This window comes from Chiloscyllium plagiosum, unplaced genomic scaffold, assembly GCF_037043375.1.
Source record: "Chiloscyllium plagiosum isolate Xiang-an unplaced genomic scaffold, Cpla_swu_hap1 HiC_scaffold_1, whole genome shotgun sequence".
Classification (NCBI taxonomy): domain Eukaryota; kingdom Metazoa; phylum Chordata; class Chondrichthyes; order Orectolobiformes; family Hemiscylliidae; genus Chiloscyllium; species Chiloscyllium plagiosum.
The window spans coordinates 153,936,551-153,961,179 of NW_028270139.1; the positions used below are offsets into that span (position 1 = coordinate 153,936,551).

Genomic DNA, 24,629 nt, shown 5'->3' on the forward strand with positions numbered 1-24,629 from the left:
ATCTCTTCTCCCCCAACTCTTCCAGAACCCAACACTCGACTCTTAATGACACAGGAACAACTCAGTGAATTGTGCCATACCTATTATTGCAGCTGTGATCAACATCTTCAGCAAAGCCTGAGGATCGAGTCGAGAATCTTCAGATCAGTATGGGGCTGTAACACTGAACAAGTAGCTGGAGGGAGTTGCATGGGTTGCATTGACTGAGCTGGAATTCAGCACTCAACAGGAAAGAGACACATCAGAGTCTTTTACCAACTAATCAAATCGGTTCCATCAGGTTACTGAGTTAGTGCCAATAGATATGGTTTCTCTTTTTCAATTGACCAAAATATTTGCAAGAATACTAAGCTGAGGTAAATAGGAATAAAAACAACATTGTTCTGTATCCTATTTATTTTCAGATAGATTTCTTAGAAAATAGCATCTAACTGTGTATCAACTAACTACAGAACAATGCTGCTGTGTTTCCCAGTCGCAGCCTGTGGACTAACTCAAAGATGTGAAATGCAACTGCTGAAAATAAACTGACTGGGTTATCTCTGTGCCTGAATTGGATTCCCTCACTTTTTTAATAGTTTAATGTGTCTCTTTCCTTTTAACTATAAAAATGAAAGTGAGGGAATAAGACCATAAGATATAGAAGTGAAAGTAAGGCCATTTGGCCCATCGAGTCTGCTCCACCATTTAATCATAGCTGATGGACACTTACCTGCACTCTCCCCGTATTCCTTAATTCCTTGCGAGATCAAGAATTTATCATTTTCTGCCTTGAAGACATTTAACGTCCCGGCTTCCACTGCGCTCCGTGGCAATGAATTCCACAGGCCCACCACTCTTTGGCTGAAGAAATGTCTCCTCATTTCCTTTCTAAATGGACTCCCTCTAATTCTAAGGCTGTGCCCATGGGTCTTAGTCTCCCCGCATAATAGAAACAACTTCCCAGCATCCACCCTTTCCAAGCCATGCATTATCTTGTAAGTTTCTATCAGATCTCCCCTCAACCTTCTAAACTCTAATGGATACAATCCCAGGATGCTCAACCGTTCATCGTACGTTAGGCCTACCATTGGAGGGATCATCCGTGTGAATCTCCACTGGACATGCTGCAGTGCCAGTATGCCCTTCCTGAGGTGTGGGGCCAAAACTGGACATAGTATTCTAAATGGGGCCTAACTAGAGCTTTATAAAGTCTCAGAAGCACATTGCTGCTTTTATATTCCAACCCTCTTGAGATAAATGACAACATTACATTCTTAATCACGGACTCAACCTGCAAGTTAACCTTTAGAGAATACTGGACTAGCACTCCCAGATCCCTTTGTACTTTTCTTTATGAATTTTCTCACCATTTAGAAAATAGTCCATGCCAGTATTCTTTTTTCCAAAATGCAAGATCTCGTATTTGCTTACATTGACTTTCATCAGCCATTTCTTGGACCACTCTCCTAAACTGTTTAATTCTTTCTGCAGCATCCCCACCTACTCAGTGCTACCTGCTTGTCTGCCTAACTTTGTATCATCGGCAAACTTTGCCAGAATTCCCCCAGCCCCCTCATCCAGATCATTTATATATAAAGTGTACAGCTGTGGCCCCAACACTGAACCCTGCAGGACACCACTTGTCACTAGCTGCCATTCCGAAAAAGAACCTTTTATCCGAACTCTCTGCCTTCTGTCAGATAGCCAATCCTCAATCCTTGCCAGTAGCTCACCTTGAACACAATGGGCCCTCACCTTATTCAGCAGCCTCCTATAAGGCACCTTATCAAGTCTAGGTAGATAACATCCACTGGGTTTCCCTGGTCTAACCTACTTGTTACCTCTTCAAAGAACTTTAACAGGTTTGTCAGGCATGATCTCCCCTTACTAAATCCATGCTGACTTGTTCTAATCCAACCCTGCACTTCCAAGAATTTAGAAATCTCACCTTAATGATGGATCCTAGAATTTTACCTACAACTGAGGTTAGGCTCATCGGCCTATAATTTTCCAGCTTTTGTCTTGATCCTTTCTTGAACACGGGGGTTACAACAGTGATTTTCCAATCATCTGGGACTTTCCCTGACTCCATTGACTCTTGAAAAATCACAACCAACGCTATTTCCTCAGCCATCTTCCTCAGAACTCTAGGATGTAGCCCATCGGGGCCAGGACATTTATCAACTTTTAGACCTTTTAGCTTTTCTAGCACTTTCTCTTTTGTAATGGCTACCATACTCAACTCTGCCCCCTTGAATCTCCTTAATTGTTGGGAATCCAATTCAGGCACAGAGATATTCCCAGTCTGTTTATTTTCAACAGTTAAAAACAAGCCTGCACAGGAGTTACATTTCACATCCTCTAATTGGTCCACAGGCTGCAATTGGGAAACACAGTAGCATTGTTCTGTTGTCAGTTGAATCGCAGTTAGACCCTATCTTCCAAGAAATCTATCCAAAAAGAAATAGGACGCAGAACAATGTTGTTTTTATTTCTATTTACTTCAGCTTAGTAATCTTGCAAAGATTGTGGTCAATTGAAAAAGAGAAACTATATCTTTTGGCACAAATGCAGTAACCTAATGGAACTGATTTGATTAGTTGGCAAAGGAACCAGAGGAAAGATGAATTTCTTTTCACCGAGCCAAAACAAATACATTCCTTTCATTCGCTGCGCTACCCCAAACTGAGGCAAGGAACGTGGATCTGTGGCTTTTCACATTTACTTGTTTGACAAGTTGAATGTTTTCAGGTTTTGTTTCTATGTTCAGTCCAATAAAGGCACCTGGATGTGCACAGAAAAGTCAACTTAGCCCAGAGATCCGCATCTTGATGGAGGAGAAGGAACAGGCACTGCTGGCCTTTCAGGAAACTGTTCAGGTAAGAATATAGAAACAAAAGTTGGCAACTCAGTGCCTTGACCTATTCTGTCATTCAATGCAATCACGGTTGTTAGATTAGATTCCCTACAGTGTGGAAACAGGCCACTTGGTCCACGCTGACCCTCTGAAGAGTAATCCACCCAGACCAATTCTCCTACATTTACCCCTGACTAAAGCACCTAACACTATGAGCAATTTAGCATGGCCAGTTCACCTGACCTGCACAACTTTGGACTGTGGGAAGCAACCAGAGCACCTGGAGGAAACCCACATTGTGAGAAACAAAACTCACGTATTAATAAATTTCAGCCCGAGTCAAATTCTGAAGCAGCGAATTTTATTGATACATACTTGCAAGAACGGGTGCCTAATGAGTAAGCACCCCGATCTGAGGGTTACGTTCTTAATTATTGCTGTTCAGTTGCATCTCTCGGTCCTCCCCTTTTACCCCATTGGTTACTTTTGCGCATAGCCTATCACAAGCTCTAGCTTCACTCCACCTTTGTCTAGCTTCTCTCCAACTCTGTTTACTTCTCCCATTACTCTAAGCCTGTCGCCCCTTACTCTTATTTATCTCATTCCTTATATGTGACTATCCTGGCATAGTTTGCTGTCTTCGTGCGATCATCCTGCCAAACTAAATTCCATCCGTTGGTCACATCCCTCCTGAGACTGGCACACTATTCTCCTGTTACTGGTACATCCCGCTACATGGTCACTCTGCCCTAGTAGTCATAGATAATTCTACCTGTTTTCACTTCTCACTGTTTAGTATTGGCATGTGCAGCCTAATTTTATAATGTAAGTTTTTGCAGAAGCAACACCTGTTCCCTTATTCTGCACAATTTTAACCCTATACCTTACAATGCCCCCCCCCCACCCCTTTTCTTCTAGGCTACTAAGTGTTGTCTCATATGTTGCCTTCCAGTTCACTAGCATCATCCCTGAGACTTCATTTATAGTGGCTAATTCCTTAAGGTCACCCGTCCCCTCATTGTTCAAGAGGTTGAGTTCCTCTGTCTGATTACCTTTTAGAGGCATTTGTTTTGCCAAGGCCGTCTCAATTAGCCGCTGGGTTAACCCCCCCCCCCCCCGTACACAAGGTCTGATACAACAGCCAATTGCTGTCAGTACCCCTTCTACCACTATCAGGGAGGTGAGGATGGAGACTACCACTCCCTTCCATTTCCCAAACCATGATTCCAGCCATCTTGTGAGTGATGTGTCCACTCCTGAATTCTCAGCCGATTCTTCCACCAAGATGGTCAATCCTCGTAAGGTACGAGAGATTGACCAATCAGGTGCTGTATTATTTGGAATAAAGGTACAACAGCTACCTTCTAACATCTCACATACACCCCCTTTTTCAGCTAGGATCATATCTAAGGCCAGTCTGTTTTCCCAGGGCATTCTGCTGGTTGCATCAAGTTGCTCGGAAATACCCTTGACTGCATCTCTAGTGTAATTGATGAATCTTTGCTGGTTGTATAAAAAAATATAGTTTATCCAATTCATTCTTGTTGACCATTACCTACCAAAATAGGGCCGATTCAAAGCCTGCTGCAATCTGGTTGTGGACCTTGAACTCATCGGGGACCTCTCTAGGAACTCCTATAGAGTCGAAACCTATCATCAAAGGAAGTATCTAATAACGACCTTTTACTCCTCTCATTCTTTGTTACTACCACCTTCTCCTTCTCAAATGCCAAGGTGAATGGGATTGCCAATTGCACATATCCCTCTCCTGTCAGGAGGTAGGGTAGGTCACAATATTCTGCCTCCACAGTACCACCAGAGATCCATCCGGGGAACCCGGAGTGCTGAGTAGTTCCCTCCTTTGTCCGTTTCGGTATCATTCTGAGTTTCTATACATAACCTCAGCTCCCCCAAGTCTCTGGACCGATTTGACCCCGTCGGCTTATACATGATGTGTGATTCCCAACTGTGTTCAAAAACGGGGGTGGGGGGAGCTTTCAAATCTGTCTTCTCCAAGGGAGGGAATATTTGAGATGGGGATATACAATTCCTATCATTCCATGCAATCTTACCCTGATACAGGGCTATCATACATTCCATTCCCTTCCTGTTTTGGTTCCACCCGAGCAGAAAGGGGACTATGTGGGCAACTGGTCTACCGGAGGCACATGCAGAGCAATTGCTTTCATTCAGAGTTTTAACAGTGTACTTTACCCATTCAACCCAGGCATTTGCGTCCCCGTATCCAGTTTCTATTTCAATGGTCTGCTTCAAGTCCTTCACCTCTATAATTTTTACCACCTTGGGTCATTGGGAGGGGCAAAAGGATGTATCTTATTATCAAATTGTTTGGCTCATTTTCTGTTTCCTACGGCAATTCGGAAACAGCAGCCCGAAAGACACTTCCCAGTGGCAGCCATTACTATCTTTAAATCTAAAAATCACACAACACCAGGTTATAGTCCAACAGGTTTAATTGGAAGCACACTAGCTTTCGGAGCGACGCTCCTTCATCAGGTGATCAGGAGCATCGCTCCGAAAGCTAGTGTGCTTCCAATTAAACCTGTTGGACTATAACCTGGTGTTGTGTGATTTTTAACTTTGTACACCCCAGTCCAACACCGGCATCTCCAAATCATATCTTTAAATCGTTACTAAGGAGTTGAGACCCGTTTTTACGGGGAAGGGAGTCTTCAGAGGAGGTATTTTTGATGGTGAGATATATCGTGTGGCACTTTCTGTCAGGACAGTCTAAGGCTGGGCAAAAGGGGGCCCTATGGATAGTGATGCCAGGTGCCAGATTTTTGCTAACCATACCTTGTGTCCAGTAGGGTCTTAAGAAGGATTTCGGAGGAAATATACTCCCTCTTATACTTTACATCTGTGCATTCTATTAGACTGCAAGCATCGACTTCTATTACTTGCGGATATTCAGACTCAGGTGCCATTAATAACAAATATGGAGGTGACAGCATCGTTTGACAAAATCCCAATACTAAGAAGACTAATATGGTAACCCTAAGCGTCCCCAGCATCCTATAATTGTATTGAAGGACTGCGAGATTTAATATGCAATACAATATATAGATATCAAAAAGAAACTATCCCACGTCCGCATAAAAATCAGTTACTTAGTCTTTTGAGTCTGAGTTTCGATCGATTCGGCTGTCCATACTTCTTTCTTAACCGGGGATTCCACCGGTCCTTTAATCCTGGTGTAGTGAGTCCAGCCTTTCTCCGCCGTGTGTATCGCCGTTTCAGTAGTCGAAAGAGCCTGGTTTGGCCCCTCCCAATCTGGTTGCAATTTAGTTTCTGTCCATGACTTAATTAGGACCCAATCTTCCGGCCGGATGGGATGAACGGCAAATTCAAGGGGCGGAGTCTGTGCCAGTAATTCTTGTTTCCTAAGAAAAGACAAAGAGGACAAGCCCAGTATATACTTCTTTAGGAACAGATCTTTAGTCTCCAGGGTTGGCAGTTCCCCTTTCATTCCCAGATAGGGCAGGCCAAACAATATCTCATAAAGGGACAGCCCCATATCTTTCCTTGGGGCTGTCCGCAGTCGCAAAAGGGCTATAGTTAAACACTTAGTCCAAAGGAGTCTGGTTTCTACTACTAATTTCGATAACTGCTTCTTGAGTGTCTTGTTCATTCTCTCAGCCTTTCCTGATGAAGGTGGGTGCCAGGGGATGTGGAACTCCCAGGAGATACCTAACCCCTTCATTACTCCCTGGAGTACCCTGGAAGTAAAATGAGCTCCCTGATCTGAATCTATGCATTCCACTATCCCATATCTGGGGATTATGTGTTCAAGTATTATCTTGGACACCCCACTTGCGGTGGCATTGGCTAAAGGGTACGCCTCCACCCATACAGATAGGTGATCAACCATTACCAACATATACCTCAGTCTTCCCACTCGGGGTAATAAGGTATAATCTACTTGAATGCTCTGAAATGGTCGGAGCCCAGGTTCTCTCCCTCCTGGGACTTGTTTCCTTAATACCTTCTTGTTGATTTTCTTGCATGTTATACATCCCTCGGATATCTGTTTGGCTATCGTCTAGATCCCTTTGCATCCATATTTCCTTAAGACCAAATCACACATTGCTTGCACTCCCCAGAGACTCCCCTGGTGTAAGACAGCCATCATCATCTTATTTAGCATCTCCCGGCCATCGGGTAGCATCCAGCGCCCCTCTATTGTCTGTATAGCTCCTAGTTCTTCTAACTCTCTCTTTTCCTTAGCGCTAAATATCGGTCTCCCCCCAAGTTCCTGCACCATCGGTACCAAGATCTATATTTTAGCAGGTTGAGGGTTCAGAGCTGCCTCGTTAGCAACTTCATCCGCCAATCTATTTCCCTTTGCTTCGGGATAATTTCCCTGCTGATGTCCATTTATGTGGACTATCGCTATTTCCTTTGGCAATGAAAGGGATTCCAATACTTGCTTTACCAATTCCTCATGAGCGAGTTCTTTACACCTACTGTTCATCAGTCCCCTCTCCTGCCACATCTTCCCAAATGTGTGCCACCCCGAAGGCATACTTAGAATCTGTGTATACAGTTCCTTCTTTGCCTTCCAAGGTCTTAAGGGCCCTTCCTAGTGCATAAAGTTTGCAAGTCTGCACTGACCAATCATTGGGTAGTCAACTATCCTCAATAACACTTCCCTCTATTCCATCCACTAGTGCATATCCATTGTGTCTTTTACCTTCAATCACTCTGGAGGACCCATCAATGAACAGCCTGGCCCCTGCATGTAGAGGGATATCTCTAAGGTCCATTCTTACTTTAGTCTGATATTCTATAATGTCGAGGCAGTCATGTTCTGGGTCTGAGGGAGCTTCATCCTCCCCTTTCCAGAGAAAGGTAGCTGGATTCAGACAAATGTATATGATCAATGTAAGGTCATCCCTCTCTATTAGAATTGCTTCATATTTTAGAATTCTAGAGTCCGTAAGCTACCACCCTGCTTTCAGATTTAATATGGTCCATACTTGATGCGGGGTGCTGACTATTAAGGCTCCCCCAAAAGTAAGTTTCCGACTCTCCTCTACCAATAAGGCTGTTGCTGCCACTGTCTGCACACACTCTGGCCAGTAATGTAGCTTTCCATTCTTTAATTAACAACAAATTAATGCTGCTATGTTTTAAATTAGCTATGAATCAACATGACAGGTCACTGAGAGAGTGTGAAGGAATCCTGTCAATTAATATTTATTCCGGTTAATACAATTGATATATTATAAATATTAATTATATATATATTATATAAATAAAATAATCATTATCTGTAATTCAGGGTGGAAACGCAACAAGTGGCTAAAACATTTTAGAAACTGTAATTGCGTAGTTCTGTTTGTTTACCAGTCACTTGTGACTTCTCATTCTGTTTCTGTAATTGTTTTGCTCGAGCGCATTCATTTTTAAAAACGTCAACAGATTCCATAGCACCATTTGCAGTTAATTCAATCCCCAGTTTGGTGACAGTATCTTGTCATGAGCGCAAAAATGATTCTTCGTGCGTCTCTTCACAAAAGGGGTAAAGGGGCAGTACAGAGAAATCTGGGTGTTCTTGTACACCAGTCAATGAAGGCAAGCATGCAGGTACAGCAGGAAGTGAAGAAGGCTAATAGCATGCTGGCCTTCATAACAAGAGGAATTGAGTTTAGAAGCAAAGTGGTGCTTCTGCAGCTGTACAGGGCCCTGGTGAGACCACACCTGGAATACTGCGTGCAGTTCTGGTCTCCAAATTTGTGGAAAGACATTCTGGCTATTGAGGGAGTGCAGCGTAGGTTCACTAGGTCAATTCCTGGAATGGCGGGATTACCTTACACGGAAAGATTGGAGCGACTGGGCTTGTATACCCTTGAGTTTAGAAGACTGAGAGGGGATCTGATTGAGATATATAAGATTATGAAAGGATTGGACACTCTGGAGGCAGGAAACATGTTTCCGCTGATGGGTGAGTGCTGAACCAGAGGACACCGCTTAAAAATACGGGGTAGACCATTTAGGACAGAGATGAGGAGAAACTTCTTCACCCAGAGAGTGGTGGCTGTGTGGAATGCTCTGTCCCAGAGGGCAGTGGAGGCCCAGTCTCTGGATTCATTTAAGAAAGAGTTGGATAGAGCTCTCAAAGATAGTGGAATCAAGGGTTATGGAGATAAGGCAGGAAGAGGATACTGATTAGGAATGATCAGCCATGATCATATTGAATGGTGGTGCAGGCTCGAAGGGCAGAATGGCCTACTCCTGCACCTATTGTCTATAAAACTGTCGCCATAGTCCAATTAACTCTTTCATTCCCACTCCCATGTTACTTTGCCAGATTAATTGCTGACCCAATTTAACCAATTGAACAGCTTTAGGACCACCTAATGACCATTCATCATCACCCAATGTTTTGTTTAAACCTTTTTTTTTTAAGAAATATTGCAATATTTCTTGCTCCCTATAGCTTCAAATTCCAATGTATCAATTTACGCTTGTCTAACTTTAAAGCCTGTTCCTAACTATACATTTTGGAATCTTACTTGTAAATATATATTTATATATTATAAATTCATTTATTCAGTATTTAATATTTAAAATGTAAAATGCATACAGTTCCGAACTTTGAGATCCACTATTATTACCCGGTTTTAGTCCCTTAATTTAAATCCAAAATTAGTTTTCTTAAGTAGTCCAGATCAGTCACTGCTCAATTACAATGCTATAGTTTGTGAAATAACCAGAGGTGTCTTAAAAGGATTTGTCTATTCAAGTTTAAAAAAAACTTAACGCATGAATAATGGCCGAATCTAAGGTCACAGATATTAACCATAGGATTGATTTATTACAATCTAATGTTGAACTGAAACTTCAACTGTCATTGAGGGAGGGAACTTTCTGAATAAAGCTACGGCTTAAAATTAAGTGAAAACAAATAAGTCTGAAGCACAAAAAAAGTTATCATGTTATTTTCTCCGTATTAAGCTGATTTGAAATCACTTTTATGTAAGGATAAAAGAGATTAGTTAGAAACTGATAGTAAGGCAGTCATGACCTGTAAAAAGATCAGGAGTTAACATTTTATTTCATAATCACTGTAAAATCCTTAACCTTAAAAGAAATCATGTTAAATTTCCATACTAGAAATCAGATTCAAAAACAGTCCGGGATCTCAAGCTCCAGGGAACAAAGCATAAACATTCAATCACCAACAAACAAATGTGCATTCAAACCGAATCACAAAGGGTTAAACTTTCTGTACAGCTTTTTTCTCTCTCTCACTCACACACGCACACACACACGCACACACACACACACACACACACACACAGTATCTCACAGACACTTTTTGAGCTTCCCGCAACAACAACTCTAGAGGCTTCTTGCTCTACCCCTCTATCTTTTGAATTTTTTTTCTGGATGTAACATCCTGCTTATTGGGGTCTCCACCTCTGTCCTTGTCCCTGTTGACTGGACCCTACGAAAGGTCCTCCTCATCCTCTACCCCTTCCTCTATGTTTTACATGCTGCCACCTCCACTCTGTTTGCTAGTCACTGATTCGATTCTTTTCTTGACTACTTCGTCAACCGTGGCTACCATCATTTTTGCCTTCTGCTTTTGCTTCTCATCCTCTCTCTTTACAAACACTTTCTGTGCATCTCTTAACAATTCATCAAGTGATTTCTCACTCTACTCATCTATTTTCAGAATTTTCTTTTGATGTCTGGCCATGATTTAGTTACAAAGTGTGCCCTCAGTAGCCCTTCAGCTACTAGCCCTTCCAACACTAAGCATAATCTGATCCCTTCTGACTGAAAGGCGGTTTTCTGTTGACATATAAATTCAAATAATTACAAACCTAGTCTTCATCCAACCCGTACTTTGGCCAGAAGACGGCGGGACGAAGAATGGATTCCTAAGTCCATACAAGGCAACAATATTTAATCATCTTTTTGCTATCTCTTCCCCTTGTGCAAGTATTATTTTTCCAATTCCACAACATCCTGCCCAACGGACTTTCTGGAGGTATGTTGTCAGGGGCCCCGCCTCCATTTCCATTTTTTTTTTCCGGAGGCTTTTACTTTACCCTCGGCACAGCCCATATTGAGTTCCTTTGTTAGACACTTATTAACTACTAGAACTCAATCCCAGCCACCAAGGCAGTACTTAACAGTCAATTTCCCTACCTTGGACCATGCACGGAGTTGCCTGGCTCCCTGTGCCTACTTACTTTCGCTTGGTTCAGATAGACTCTCATCGGATCTCAATCAGTCAACCAGAAGGGAACCCTGGAGGAACACTGGACCGTTCTAAAAGGAATGGGATGCGTCTTCCCAGCCATCGACGGTGCCCACCCTGCTGGTGATGATGGATATCCCGGACGAGCCCCCACATTGTGAGAAACAAAACTCTCATATTAATAAATTTCAGTCCGAGTCAAATTCTGAAGCAGCGAATTTTATTGATACGTACTTGCAAGAACAGGTGCCTAACGAGTAAGCACCCCGATCTGAGGGTTATATACTGATTTATGCTGTTTAGCTGTGTCTTTCGGTCCTCCCCTTCCACCCCATTGGTTACTTTTGCTGTAGCGTGTAGCCTATCACAAGCTCTAGCTTCACTCCACCTTTGTCTAGCTTCTCTCCAACTCTGTTTACTTCTCCCATTACTCTAAGCCTGTCGCCCCTTACTGTTATTTATCTCATTCCTTATATGCGACTATCCTGCCATAGTTTGCTGTCTTCGTGCGATCATCCTGCCAAACTAAACTCCATCCGTTGGCCACATCCCTCCTGAGACTGGCACACTATTCTCCTGTTACTGGTACATCCCGCTACATGGTCACTCTGCCCTATTAGCCATAAATAATTCTATCTGTTTTCGCTTCTTCTGTTTTCCTATGCCTGGTACATCCTGCTACACGGTTGCTCTGCCCTAGTAGTCATAGATAATTCTACCTGTTTTCACTTCTCACTGTTTAGTATTGGCATGTGCAGCCTAATTTTATAATGTAAACTTTTGCAGAAGCAACACCTTATTCTGCACAATTTAACCCTATACCTTACACACGCAAACATGGGGAGAATATGCAAACTCCACACAGATAGTGGCCTGAGGGTGGAATCTAACCCAGATCCTTGGCGCTGTGAGGTAGCAGCGCTAACCACTGAGCCACGGAATGATAGAGTCATAACCAGCATTTCAAGATGGCAGCAAAGTAGGGCGCTGCAGATGGAGCTTATCTGCTCACCAGTTCCTTTTCCTTTCCTTTTTTCTTCTCTTTGTCGTCACACCGCACCCCCATCCCCCAACCTAATGTTTCACTGCCCTGCCCTTCTGGGAGAGTGGAGTCGAGGGAGACATGTCGTGGCCAAAGCCCAGGCGGGAGCAGAGTGTGTGGGCCGTGGTTGAGCGAGCAGGATGATTCACAGGCTGATTCCCGGAGCAGAGGCAGAGCGAGCTCGGATCGAGCACCACAGTGGAGTGAGCAGGCTGACTCCTGGAGCAGAGCGAGCACAGGTCAAGCCCCACAGTGGAGTGAGCAGGCTGATTCCTGGAGTAGAGCGAGTACGGGTCGTGTCCCACAGCGGAGTGAGCAGGCTGATTCCTGGAGCGGAGAAGCGAGCATGGGTCGTGTCCCACAGCGGAGTGAGCAGGCTGATTCCTAGAGCGGAGAAGCGAGCACGGGTCGTGTCCCACAGCGGAGTGAGCAGGCTGATTCCCGGAGCAGCAGAGCGAGCACGGGTCGTGTCCCACAGCAGAGTGAGCAGGCTGATTCCTGGAGCGGAGAAGCGAGCACGGGTCGTGTCCCACAGCGGAGTGAGCAGGCTGATTCCCGGAGCAGCAGAGCGAGCACGGGTCGTGTCCCACAGCGGAGTGAGCAGGCTGATTCCCAGAGCAGCAGAGCGAGCACGGGTCGTGTCCCACAGCGGAGTGAGCAGGCTGATTCCCGGAGCAGCAGAGCGAGCACGGGTCGTGTCCCAGAGCGGAGTGAGTAGGCTGATTCCCAGAGCAGCAGAGCGAGCACGGGTGTGTCCCACAGTGGAGTGAGCAGGCTGATTCCCGGAGCGGAGAAGCGAGCATGGGTCAAGCCCCACAGCGGAGTGAGCAGGCTGATTCCCGGAGCAGCAGAGCGAGCATGGGTCGTGTCCCACAGTGGTGTGAGCAGGCTGATTCCAGAAGCAGCAGAGCGAGCACGGGTCGTGTCCCACAGCGGAGTGAGCAGGCTGATTCCCAGAGCAGCAGAGCGAGCACGGGTCGTGTCCCACAGCGGAGTGAGCAGGCTGATTCCTGGAGCAGCAGAGCGAGCACGGGTCGTGTCCCACAGCGGAGTGAGCAGGCTGATTCCCAGAGCAGCAGAGCGAGCACGGGTCGTGTCCCACAGCGGAGTGAGCAGGCTGATTCCTGGAGCGGAGAAGCGAGCATGGGTCGTGTCCCACAGCGGAGTGAGCAGGCTGATTCCTGGAGCGGAGAAGCGAGCACGGGTCGTGTCCCACAGTGGAGTGAGCAGGCTGATTCCCGGAGCAGCAGAGCGAGCACGGGTCGTGTCCCACAGCGGAGTGAGCAGGCTGATTCCTGGAGCGGAGAAGCGAGCACGGGTCGTGTCCCACAGCGGAGTGAGCAGGCTGATTCCCGGAGCAGCAGAGCGAGCACGGGTCGTGTCCCACAGCGGAGTGAGCAGGCTGATTCCTGGAACGGAGAAGCGAGCACGGGTCGTGTCCCACAGCGGAGTGAGCAGGCTGATTCCCGGAGCAGCAGAGCGAGCACGGGTCGTGTCCCAGAGCGGAGTGAGCAGGCTGATTCCCAGAGCAGCAGAGCGAGCACGGGTCGTGTCCCACAGCGGAGTGAGCAGGCTGATTCCCAGAGCAGCAGAGCGAGCACGGGTGTGTCCCACAGTGGAGTGAGCAGGCTGATTCCCGGAGCGGAGAAGCGAGCATGGGTCAAGCCCCACAGCGGAGTGAGCAGGCTGATTCCCGGAGCAGCAGAGCGAGCATGGGTCGTGTCCCACAGTGGTGTGAGCAGGCTGATTCCCAGAGCAGCAGAGCGAGCACGGGTCATGTCCCACAGCGGAGTGAGCAGGCTGATTCCCAGAGCAGCAGAGCGAGCACGGGTCGTGTCCCACAGCGGAGTGAGCAGGCTGATTCCCAGAGCAGCAGAGCGAGCACGGGTCGTGTCCCACAGCGGAGTGAGCAGGCTGATTCCTGGAGCGGAGAAGCGAGCACGGGTCGTGTCCCACAGCGGAGTGAGCAGGCTGATTCCCGGAGCAGCAGAGCGAGCACGGGTCGTGTCCCAGAGCGGAGTGAGTAGGCTGATTCCCAGAGCAGCAGAGCGAGCACGGGTGTGTCCCACAGTGGAGTGAGCAGGCTGATTCCCGGAGCGGAGAAGCAAGCATGGGTCAAGCCCCACAGCGGAGTGAGCAGGCTGATTCCCAGAGCAGCAGAGCGAGCACGGGTCGTGTCCCACAGAGGAGTGAGCAGGCTGATTCCCAGAGCAGCAAAGTGAGCACGGGTCGTGTCCCACAGTGGAGTGAGCAGGCTGATTCCCAGAGCAGCAGAGCGAGCACGGGTCGTGTCCCACAGTGGAGTGAGCAGGCTGATTCCCAGAGCAGAGCGAGCACAGTCGAGTCCTGGAGCGAGTCCTGGACGGAGGCTGGCATGTGGGGCAGTGTGGCCTCATGTTCTGGGGCAGGACGGCACTGACTTGTGTTGGAGATGGACTGGAACTAAAAGTACTTATGGTCACTTTTATCATTCTGGACTTTTAAACACTATTCCCATGCTAAACTATTTTTCTACACTGTAACAACACTTCAAGTATCTGTACCTAAGATGGCACTGAGAGGCGACATTACAAACTTTTCACTGCACTCATTCAAGTGTACATGACAATAAAGGCAGTTTTATTGTACAGCAAAGAAGAATTCAGTACGTTGAGTCCATTCCAGCTCTCTTTAGAGCAATTCAATCAGTTTTTATTTCCCTACTCATGTGACCTACAAGTTTATTTAGACCATAACCACAAAACATGGGAACAGATAAAGGCCATTTAAAGGCCATTCCGCTCATTGGATCTGCTGTATTATTCAATAAGATATGGCTGATCTCATAATCTTCATATCTACTTCTCTGGCTTTTCCCCATAACCCCTGATTCCCTTATTGATTTAGAAATATGTCTACCTCAGCACTGAATATACATATTTAATGACTTGACACAGTGGCTCAGTGGTTAGCACTGCTGCCTCACAGTGCCAGGATCCCAGGTTTGATTCCAGCCTCAGGCGACTGTGTGGAGTCCCTATGTCTGCGTGGGTTTCCTCCGGGTGCTCCTGTTTCTTCCCACAGTCCAAAGATGTGCAGGTTAGGTGAATTGGCCATGCTAAATTGCTCATAGTGTTCAGGGATGTGTAGGTTAGGTGCATTAGTCAAGGGTAAATGTAAATTAGGGGAACGGGTCTGGTGGGATACACTTCAGAGGGTCAGCGTGGACCTGTTGGGTCAAATGGTCTGTTTCCACACTGTGAGGACTCTAGGAGTCATAGCCCTCTCTGGCAAAGAATACCAGATTCACTACCCTGACTTGATTTTTACTCTCCTTGTCCGGTCTCTTCCCACTTACGTTCACGATTCCCTTGACACTTCGCGTCACTTCCGGAATTTCCAGTTTGCAGGCTCCAGCTGTCCCCTCTTTACCACGGACATGCAATTCATTTACATGGTCATTCCCCCATTATGATGACCTCAGGGCTTCTTCCTGGAACAAAGGCCTGAACCATCCTCTACCACCCACTTCCGCCTGGCCGAGCTCATCCTCACCCTCAACAACTTCTGTTCTAAGATAAATCCTCACCTTCCACCCTAGCAACCTTCGCATAAACTGCATCATCTGCCGACATTTCCGCCACCTCCAAACGGACCCCACCACCAGGGATATATTTCCTCCCCACCCCTTTCCGCCTTCCGCAAAGACCGTTCCCTCCGTGACTACCTGGTCAGGTCCATGCCCCCCCAACAACTCTCCCTCCTGTCCTGGCACCTTCCCCTGCCTCCACATGAATTGCAAAGCCTGCGCCCACACCTCCTCCCTCACCTCCATCCAAGGCCCCAAAGGAGCCTTCCACATCCATTAAAGTTTCACCTACACATCCACCAATGTCATTTATTGTATCTGTTGTCTTCTCTACATTGGGGAGACTGGACACCTCCTCGCAGAGCACTTTAGGGAACATCTACGGGACACCCACACCAATAAGCCCCACCACCCTGTGGCCCAACATTTCAACTCTCTCTCCTACTCTGCCGAGGACATGCAGGTCCTGGGCCTCCTCTACCGCTGCTCCCTCACCACCTGACGCCTGGAGAAAGAACACCTCATCTTCCGCCCTGGAACACTCCAACCACAGGGCATCAATGTGGACTTCATCAGTTTCCTCATTTCCCCTCCCCCCCCCCCCCCCCCCCCACCTTACCTCAGTTCCTAACTTCCAGCTCAGCACCGTCTTCATGACCTATCCTACCTGCCAATCTCCCTTCCTACTTCTCTGCTCCACCCTCCCCTTTGACCTATTAACTCCATCCCCACCTCCATTCACCTGCTGTACTCTTTGCTACCTTCTCCCCAGCTCCCCCCCCACCTCCATTTATCTCTCCACCCTGCCTCCATTCCTGATGAAGGGCTTTTGCCTGAAATGTCGATTTTCCTGCTCCTCGGATGCTGCCTGACCAGCTGTGCTTTTCCAGCACCACTGTAATGTAGACTCTGGTTTCCAGCATCTGCAGTCCTCACTTTTGCCTAACCTCTCTTCTAACATCTCTCATTTTCTTCAGGTCAGATGGATGGCCATTAGTATGCACATGGGGCCCAGTGTTGACTGTCTCTATGTGGGGCACGTGGAACATTCCCTGTCCTGGCCCCCACCACAACTCTTCCTCTGATATATCGATGATATCATTGTTGCTGCTTTCCTCTCTCATCCGGAATTGGAAGCAAAATTGATAAACCTTTCCAATTTCCACCCTGCTCTCACCCTCACATGGTCCATTTCTGACTCCTCCCCTTCCTCGACATCTATGTTTTCATTTCTGGGGATATGGCTGGCTGTCAATATCCGCTGCAAGCCCACCAACTTCCATAGCTACCTTGACTACAAATGCTCACACCCTGCTTCCTGTAAAAACTCTATTTCATTCTGTCAGTTTCTCCATTTCTGTCACATCTGTTCTGATGATGCCAACTTCGACAAGAGACCTCCTCCTTCCTCAAACGAGAATTTCCTAGCACCATTGTTAACAGAGCCCTCAGCTGAGTCTGACCCATCCCCCACACTTCAGCCCTCACCTCCTCTCTTTCCTTCCTCAACAGCAAAAGGGTCCCCCTTGTACTCACCTACCACCCCTCCCAGCTTCCACATCCAAAGGCTCATTCGCTGTTATTTCTACCATCTCCAGTGAGATGCCACCACCTGACACACATTCCCCTTCCCTCCCTTGTTCGCCTTCCACAAGGACCATTCCCTCCAGGATACCCTGGTCCACTCATCCTTCACTCTCAACAACCCCCAGGGCTCATGGCACCTTCCCCTAAATGGCAGAAGGTGTAATACCTGCCTGTTTACTCCCTCCCTCCTCAGTATCCAAGGGCCCAAACATACCTTCCAAGTGAAGTAGCGCTTTACCTGCACTTCATTCAATCTAGTCTGCTGCAGTCACTGGTCTCCTGTACATTGGGGAAACGAAGCGTAGACTGGGTGACCGCTTCATAAAAAAGACCCTGAGCTTCAGTTGCATGCCACTTTACCACACCATCATATTCTCCGAACAAAATCTCTGTCTCAGGCTTGCTACAGTGCTCCAGCAAAATTCAGCACAAGCTGGAAGAACAACACCTCATTTTCAGTTTGGGAACTCTACAGCCTTCTGGACTCAATATTGAGTTCAACAGTTTCAGGGTTTCAGCTCTCCCACGCCCTTATCCCAACCCCCACACATCAAGCCTTGTTATCAGATAGTTTGCTATTTTTAAAAAATTCATTCACGGGTTGAGGGCATCACTGGCTAGGCGAGCATTTATTGCCAATCCCTAACTGTTAAGAGTCAACAACATTCCTCTGGTTCTGAAATAGTGGCAGTTTCCTTCCCTAAAGGACACTAGTGAACGAGATGGGCTTTTCCTGACAACTGACAATGGATTCATCGTCATCATTAGACTCTTAATTTCAGATTTTTAAAAAAATTCAGATTCCACCATCTGCCATGACAGGATTCAAACGCAGCTCCCCAGAACATGACCTGGGTCTCTGGATTAACAGTCCAGCAATAATACCACTAGGCCATTGCCTCCCCCAATTACACATAGTCCATTGTTGGCCACCATTAGTCCCCAATCTCTTAGGCTGATCATTATCCAACCTTTTGTCTGTCCAACTGTGCTTCTGTCTTTGGGCTCTATCTCTACCTGTTGTTTACACCTTACCCTTTCCCCTACCCTATGTTCTGCATAAAAAAAATTAGGGTAGGGGAAATTTCCTAGCCAAAGCATCAATTCTGTGTTCTGCCAGATGTGTTGAGTTTTTCCAGCATTTCTGTTTTTGTTCCAGATTCTCTACCCTCTGAGAAAATAAATTCCTCCTCACCTCTTATCGTACCGTGTTCTCAATTTCTCCTCATGCCCTTTTATCTCTTTAGCCCTAAGAACTATGCCTATCTAACTCCTTTTGAAAACATTGAATATTTTGACCTCAGCCACTTTCTATGACAGAGAATTCCACAGGTTCACCACTATCTGGGTGAAGAAATTTCTCCTCATTTCAATCCTAAAAACCTAGCTCATATCCTTAAACTGTGGCCTTTGTTCTGGATTCCCAAGTTATAAGGAATATCCTTCCTGTATCTACCCTGTCTACTCCCATGAGAATTTTCTATGAGATCCCCTCTCATTCTACTAGACCCAGCACCACTGATCCAGAATCTGGTTTCTCTTCCAGCACCACTGATCCAGAATCTGGTTTGTCTTCCAGCACCACTGATCTAGAATCTGGTTTCTCTTCCAGCACCACTGATCCAGAATCTCAGTGATTATAGTCCTATCTGATTATATAGATATAGATTAAATAATTTCTCTTCACGTCCTGCTATCTCAATAATCCATCTGGTAAACATTTTTCTGCACACCCTTCATAGCCAGAACACCCTTCCATCGATTTGGAGACTAAAACTGCACACAATACCCCAAGTGTGGTCTCACCAAGGCACTGTACAATTGCAGCATGACATCTCTGCTTCTGTATTCTCACTCTGAATTCCAGCATACCATTTGCCTCCTTCACCACCTGATGCATCTTCATGCCTACTGTTCAGTGACTGGTATACAAGGGCACTCAGGTCTCAAAAGCCCATCCAGTTTCACTTTGAAATGATTTTTCTCTATCTACCCATCTTTTTTCTACAACTTTTAGTAATCTTAGGTGCCGGAACTCCTGTGATCTGAAGAAGAGTCATATCAGACTTGAATTATTAGCTTTAGTTTTCTGTCCAGCGATGCTGTCAGACCTGCTGAGGTTCTCCAGCATTTTCTGTTTTTATTTACACAACTGCAAGTATTTCTTTTGCTTTACTTTATTAAAAGTTGACCAAATACATACCTGTCTATTTATTCCCCTGTTCATCACATGTCTTATTCAGTGTCCTCCAGTGGATGTAAGTTCAGCTATATAAATCTTTCCTCCATTACTAGAGAAGTAAAGGGAGATTTTCAGTTCTGTCTGATATTTGATTTATTTATTTTCACATGTGTCTAAGTACAGTGAAAAGTTTTGTTTATAAGCAATACAGGCAGATCATAGTAAGCAAGGATTTACAGGTCATAAAGTGAAAAACACTTGGAGGATATAGGTTTCATTGCACAGGGCAGGCACTAGGCAAGATCAACATCAGCAAGATCAGCATTATTTGAGGCTAGAGAGTCCATTCATTGGTCTAATAATGGCCAGGAAGAAGCTGTTCCTGAACCTGCTGGTGTGTGTGTTCAGGCTTCTGTATCTCCTGTCTGAGGGAAGAGGTTTGTAGGAGATCATTACCGGGATGCGAGGCGTCTGTACTTCCACAACCAGAAGAAACTACAAAGCATGTTGCTAAAAATCAATACTTTTTTTGAAGTGTAGTCACTGTTTGTTCGGATAATGTCAGAGCAGATCTGAAATGGTGTCAGTCCAGCTGTTTAAATTTAGTCTGGATATTCTGTTTCAGATACTTCAGGTGAAAGTTCGCCGACTTGAGCATCTTCTGTACCTGAAAAACGTTCGAATCGATGACCTTACACGACGTGTGCAACAAGCTGAACACAGATAAAAGTACCTTTACATTCTCCTCCCATCTCAGCCATGACAACCCTCTTTAAAGCTATTACAGATCAGTGTTTTAAAGAATAAGGATAACAAAAGTCGATAATATTTTCCAGCATAACTGAAAATGTGTAGCAGCTATTGAGTATAATGAATATGGCAACAGCTATTTAATTCAGGCACTGCAGCCATATCCGAACCTATTCTTGCCTGACTTTGACATTAATGCACCCTATGATTAAACTGCGAGGTTGTGACAACCATTTTCCCATGTCTAATCCACTACGCTGAAGCTTTTTATAGAATCCTTACTTTAACAATTCATTCATGGGACGAGGGTATCGCTGGCTAGTTCAGTATTTTTAATATCCATCCCAGAAGGCACTTAAGGATCAACCACATTGCTGTGTATCTGGAGTCACATGTTGGCCAGACCAGGCAAGGATGTCAGTTTCTTTCCCTAAAAGACAAAAGTGAACCAGATGGATTTTTCTTGATATGGTTTCATCTACTCTTATTTCCAGACTTTTATTGAATTCAAATTCCACCATGAGACATTGAACCCAGGTCCCCAGGACATTACCTGGGTCTCTATATTAGCCATCCAGCAAGAATACTATCCAGGCATCGCCTCAGAAGGGTAACTAAATTCATCAAGCTCAGAAACAACGTTGAGAATAATGAGCTAAATGGCCTCACTCCGATACATTATGTCCACAAAGCAATAGTGGTGATCGTGTCACCTTTACAGCTCTCATTTCAATTATTGTTCTGATAATAGTGACTTATCACAAGATATGATTTGGAGGTGCCGGTGATGGACTGGGTGGACAAAGTTAAAAATCACACAAAACCAGGTTACAGTCCAACAGATTTATTTGTAAGCACTAGCTTTCAGAGCGCTGCTCCTTCATCAGGTGGTTGTATAACATGACCATACAACACAGAATTCATAGCAAAAGGGTTACACTGTAAACCTGTTGGACTATAACCTAGTGTTATGTGATTTTTAACTTTATCACAAGATAGACACAGATGAGCAGGCCCTTTACCTCACTGTAACAAATGAAGTATATTTGTACTCTCAAAGACCCCACAATTTCCTGTCATGTCATCTGTTTTTAAAATTACTCCAGTGTTTTTGATTCTACTGTCTTATCTGGGGATTAATTCCAAGCAGTGATCCTTTTTTGAAGGAAAATCTTCTTGGCATCAGTCATAAACATGTTTCCAGCTAATTTGATTCTGTTGTACTCATCCAGTTGCTGCCATTAGTTTGAAATCATCCCACAGGTTTAAATTTCCACACAATTTAAAATTTACACACAGTATATTTTCTTTCTCATGATGATGAGGTTAACAGTTTTGATCATCTTTATTCAGGGGTGAAAAGATGGTGTTGCTCCCAGAATATAAGGCCATACATAAGCTGTGGGAACAGAAGTTGGTGATTTGATCCATCAAGTCTGATCTGCTATTCAATTAAATCATGGCTGATGTGATAATCCTCACTTCCACTTTCTCTCTTTTCCTCATAACTCTTGACTCCCTTACTGATAGAAATGTTGTCTTTCTCAGCATTGAGTACAATTGACAATACATCCATCTGTAATGGAGAATTCCACAGATTCACGACCCTCTGAGAGTAGAAATTCTTCCCCTTCTCTGTCTTAAATAGATGGCCCCTTAGTCTGAAATTTTTCCTTCTGGTCATGGACTTTATCACAAAGGAAATAATCTCTCTGCACCTACCCTGTCAAGCCCGATAAGAATATTATATGTTCCAATAATGTCTTCTCTCATTCTTCTCAGTCCAAAGAGTAGATGCTTAACCTACTCATCCTGTCCTCATAAGAAAATCTCTCCATTCCCAGAACGAACATAATGAACCTGCCTTCAATGCAAGTGTATCTTTTCTTATATAAGGGGACGCAGGCTGTTCACAATATTCCAGCTATGTTCTGACTATTGCCTCATATAGTTTTGGACAACTCCCCTCTGTTTATACTTGTTTCCCTTTGAACTAAAAGCTAACGGTCCATTTGCCTTCCCTGTTAACTGCTGCTCGGTTTTTGTGACCCCTAAATCTCTCTGTGCTACAGCTTTTTGCAGACTTTCTCGATTTAAAAGACATTCAACTCCTGCATTCTTCTCCAAACTTTGCATTTTTCCACATTATCTTCCATCTGCCACATTTTTGCACACTTGCTTAACCTGTCCATATTCCTCTGGAGACTCTTCTTGTCATCCTCACCATTTGCCTTCCCACCTATTTTAGTCTCATCACAAAGTTGGTGATAGTATCTTTATTTCCTATATCCAAGTTATTAATGTATATTGTAATTATAGTCTGAACGTAGATCCCTGTGGCATACCACTATTTACAAGTTGCCATCATAAAAATGCCCTTTTAGTTCCAACTCTCTGTCTTGTAGCCCTATTCCAATGCCATTCATTTTTATTAAGTAGCGTTACATGTGGTACCTTATTGAACACCTTTTGAAAATCTATGTATAGTATATTAACTAGGACCACTTTGTCAATCCTGATTTTTTTTTTCTCCTCAATTCTAATAAATTTATCAGGCATGATTTCCCTTTAATGAAGCTGTGCTGCCCATGGTTAATCTGTATTATTCAGTTGTAAATGCAGTCTAACACTTCCCCAATGATCATTATTAAGCTACAGTTACCTTTTCACACCTTTTTTTGAATGAAATTATTACACTAGCAGTTTTCCAATCTTTCAATACTTTTTCAGAATCAAAAAGATTCCAAAAGATTACTACCAGTGCTTCAGGACATTCAGTATCCTAGGATGCAGCCCACCGGGTCCAGGGAACACATCAGCCTTTAGAGTCATTAGTTTCCTTATTACTATTTCTCTACTTATAGTAATTGCATTTTTTCCTCTCCACATTTGCCCCTTGTTTTAGTATTTTTAGAATGCTATTATTATCCTTTAGTGTGAAGGTTGATGCAAAGTATTTATTCAACTCCTCTGCCACCTTATGGTTCCATTATTATTATCCCATTCTGTACTTGAAGTGATCTATTTTCAATTTGGCCTGTTCATCCTTTTTGTGTATTTAAAGAAGCTCTTATTGTTCATTTTCATTTATTCTCATTTATTTATCTTTGAGCCTCGTGGATGCCACAGTGACTTGGCACTGCTGCCTCATAGCACCAGAGATCTGAGTTTGATTCCAGCCTCAGGTGACTGTCTATCTGTGTGGAGTTTGCACATTCTCCCCGTGTCTGCGTGGGCTTCCCCCAGGTGCTGTGGTTTCCTCCCACAATCCAAAGATGTATAGGTCAGGTTAATTGGCCATGCTAAATTGCCCATAGTGTTAGGTTAATTAATCAGGGGTAAATGTAGGGGAATGAGTCTGGGAGGGTTACTCTTCTGAGGGTCAGTTTGGACTTGTCGGGCTGAAGGGCCTAATTCCATGCTGTAGGGAATCCAATCTAATCTTATTTTATACTTTTTTTGGACATCTTTTGATGGCCTTTAAAATTTACCCAATCCTTTAATTTATCAATAATCTTTGCAAAAGTATATATTTTCTCTTTCAATTTGATACTATCCTTAACTTCCTTGATCAACAAAGATTGGGTTATCCCTTGGCATCCTTCTTCCTCACTGGCTCAGAGTCCTAGGACGCCCTTACTATTTGGTATACCTGCACCAAATGGATAGCAGTAGTTCAAGAAAACAATTCACCAATACTTAAATAATACTCTACCTTTCTGTTTCTCACGCCAAAGCATATAATTTCACATTTAGCCATGTTGTACTACTTATGTTATGCGGTTTCCCATACACTGAACTTAGCTAAATCACCTTGAAAACTAATTGCATCTTCCTCACAACACATAATCTCACACAGGTTTGTTATCAGCAGACTTGGAAGTGTTGCATTTAGGTTCCTTCTCCAGATTACTTAAATATATTGTGATTAACTGTGGGCCAAGCACTGATCCTTGTGGTATTCTGTCACTCGGAGAATGACTTATTTAATCTCACTCTCTTTTTTTGTGTTTGGCAGTCAGTACTCAGTCACTCACATCTCATACATTTTAATTTTTTTCTACTAACCTCTTATGAGGGACCTTGTCAAAAGCCTTCTAAAACTCCAATATACCACAATCACTGATTTTCCCTTATCTTTTTACTCCACACATTGTCAAAAAAACTCCAGTAGATTTGCCTTTCATAAACACAGGGTGGCTTTGTTCAATTCTGTTAATACTTTCCAAATGTTCCTGGACTCCAGCATTTTCTACGCTACTAATGTATTTTTCCCATTCATGGGACATGAGCACTGCTGGCGAGCAAGCATTTATTGCCCATCCACAGTTGCCCTTGAGAAGGTGATGGTGGTTAGTTGTTTCTCGAACTTCTTGTTAGGCTAACTGATCTGTAATGTTCCTTTTTTTCCCCCTTTGCCTCACT

General features: G+C 44.7%; 1 protein-coding gene across 1 annotated transcript in view; it reads left to right on the top strand.

The window, feature by feature from the left end:
* Positions 1-23,551, top strand: part of LOC122553576 (sperm flagella and cilia-associated protein 1-like) — an 83,840-nt gene extending 60,289 nt beyond the window's left edge. Inside the window, exons 6-7 of the mRNA XM_087991699.1 lie at positions 2,753-2,861; positions 20,080-23,551. Of these exons, the coding sequence (XP_087847825.1) occupies positions 2,753-2,861; positions 20,080-20,181 (211 nt within the window). The 3' untranslated portion in view covers positions 20,182-23,551. The remainder of the gene's footprint in view (positions 1-2,752; positions 2,862-20,079) is intronic.
* The last annotated feature ends 1,078 nt before the right edge of the window (positions 23,552-24,629 follow it).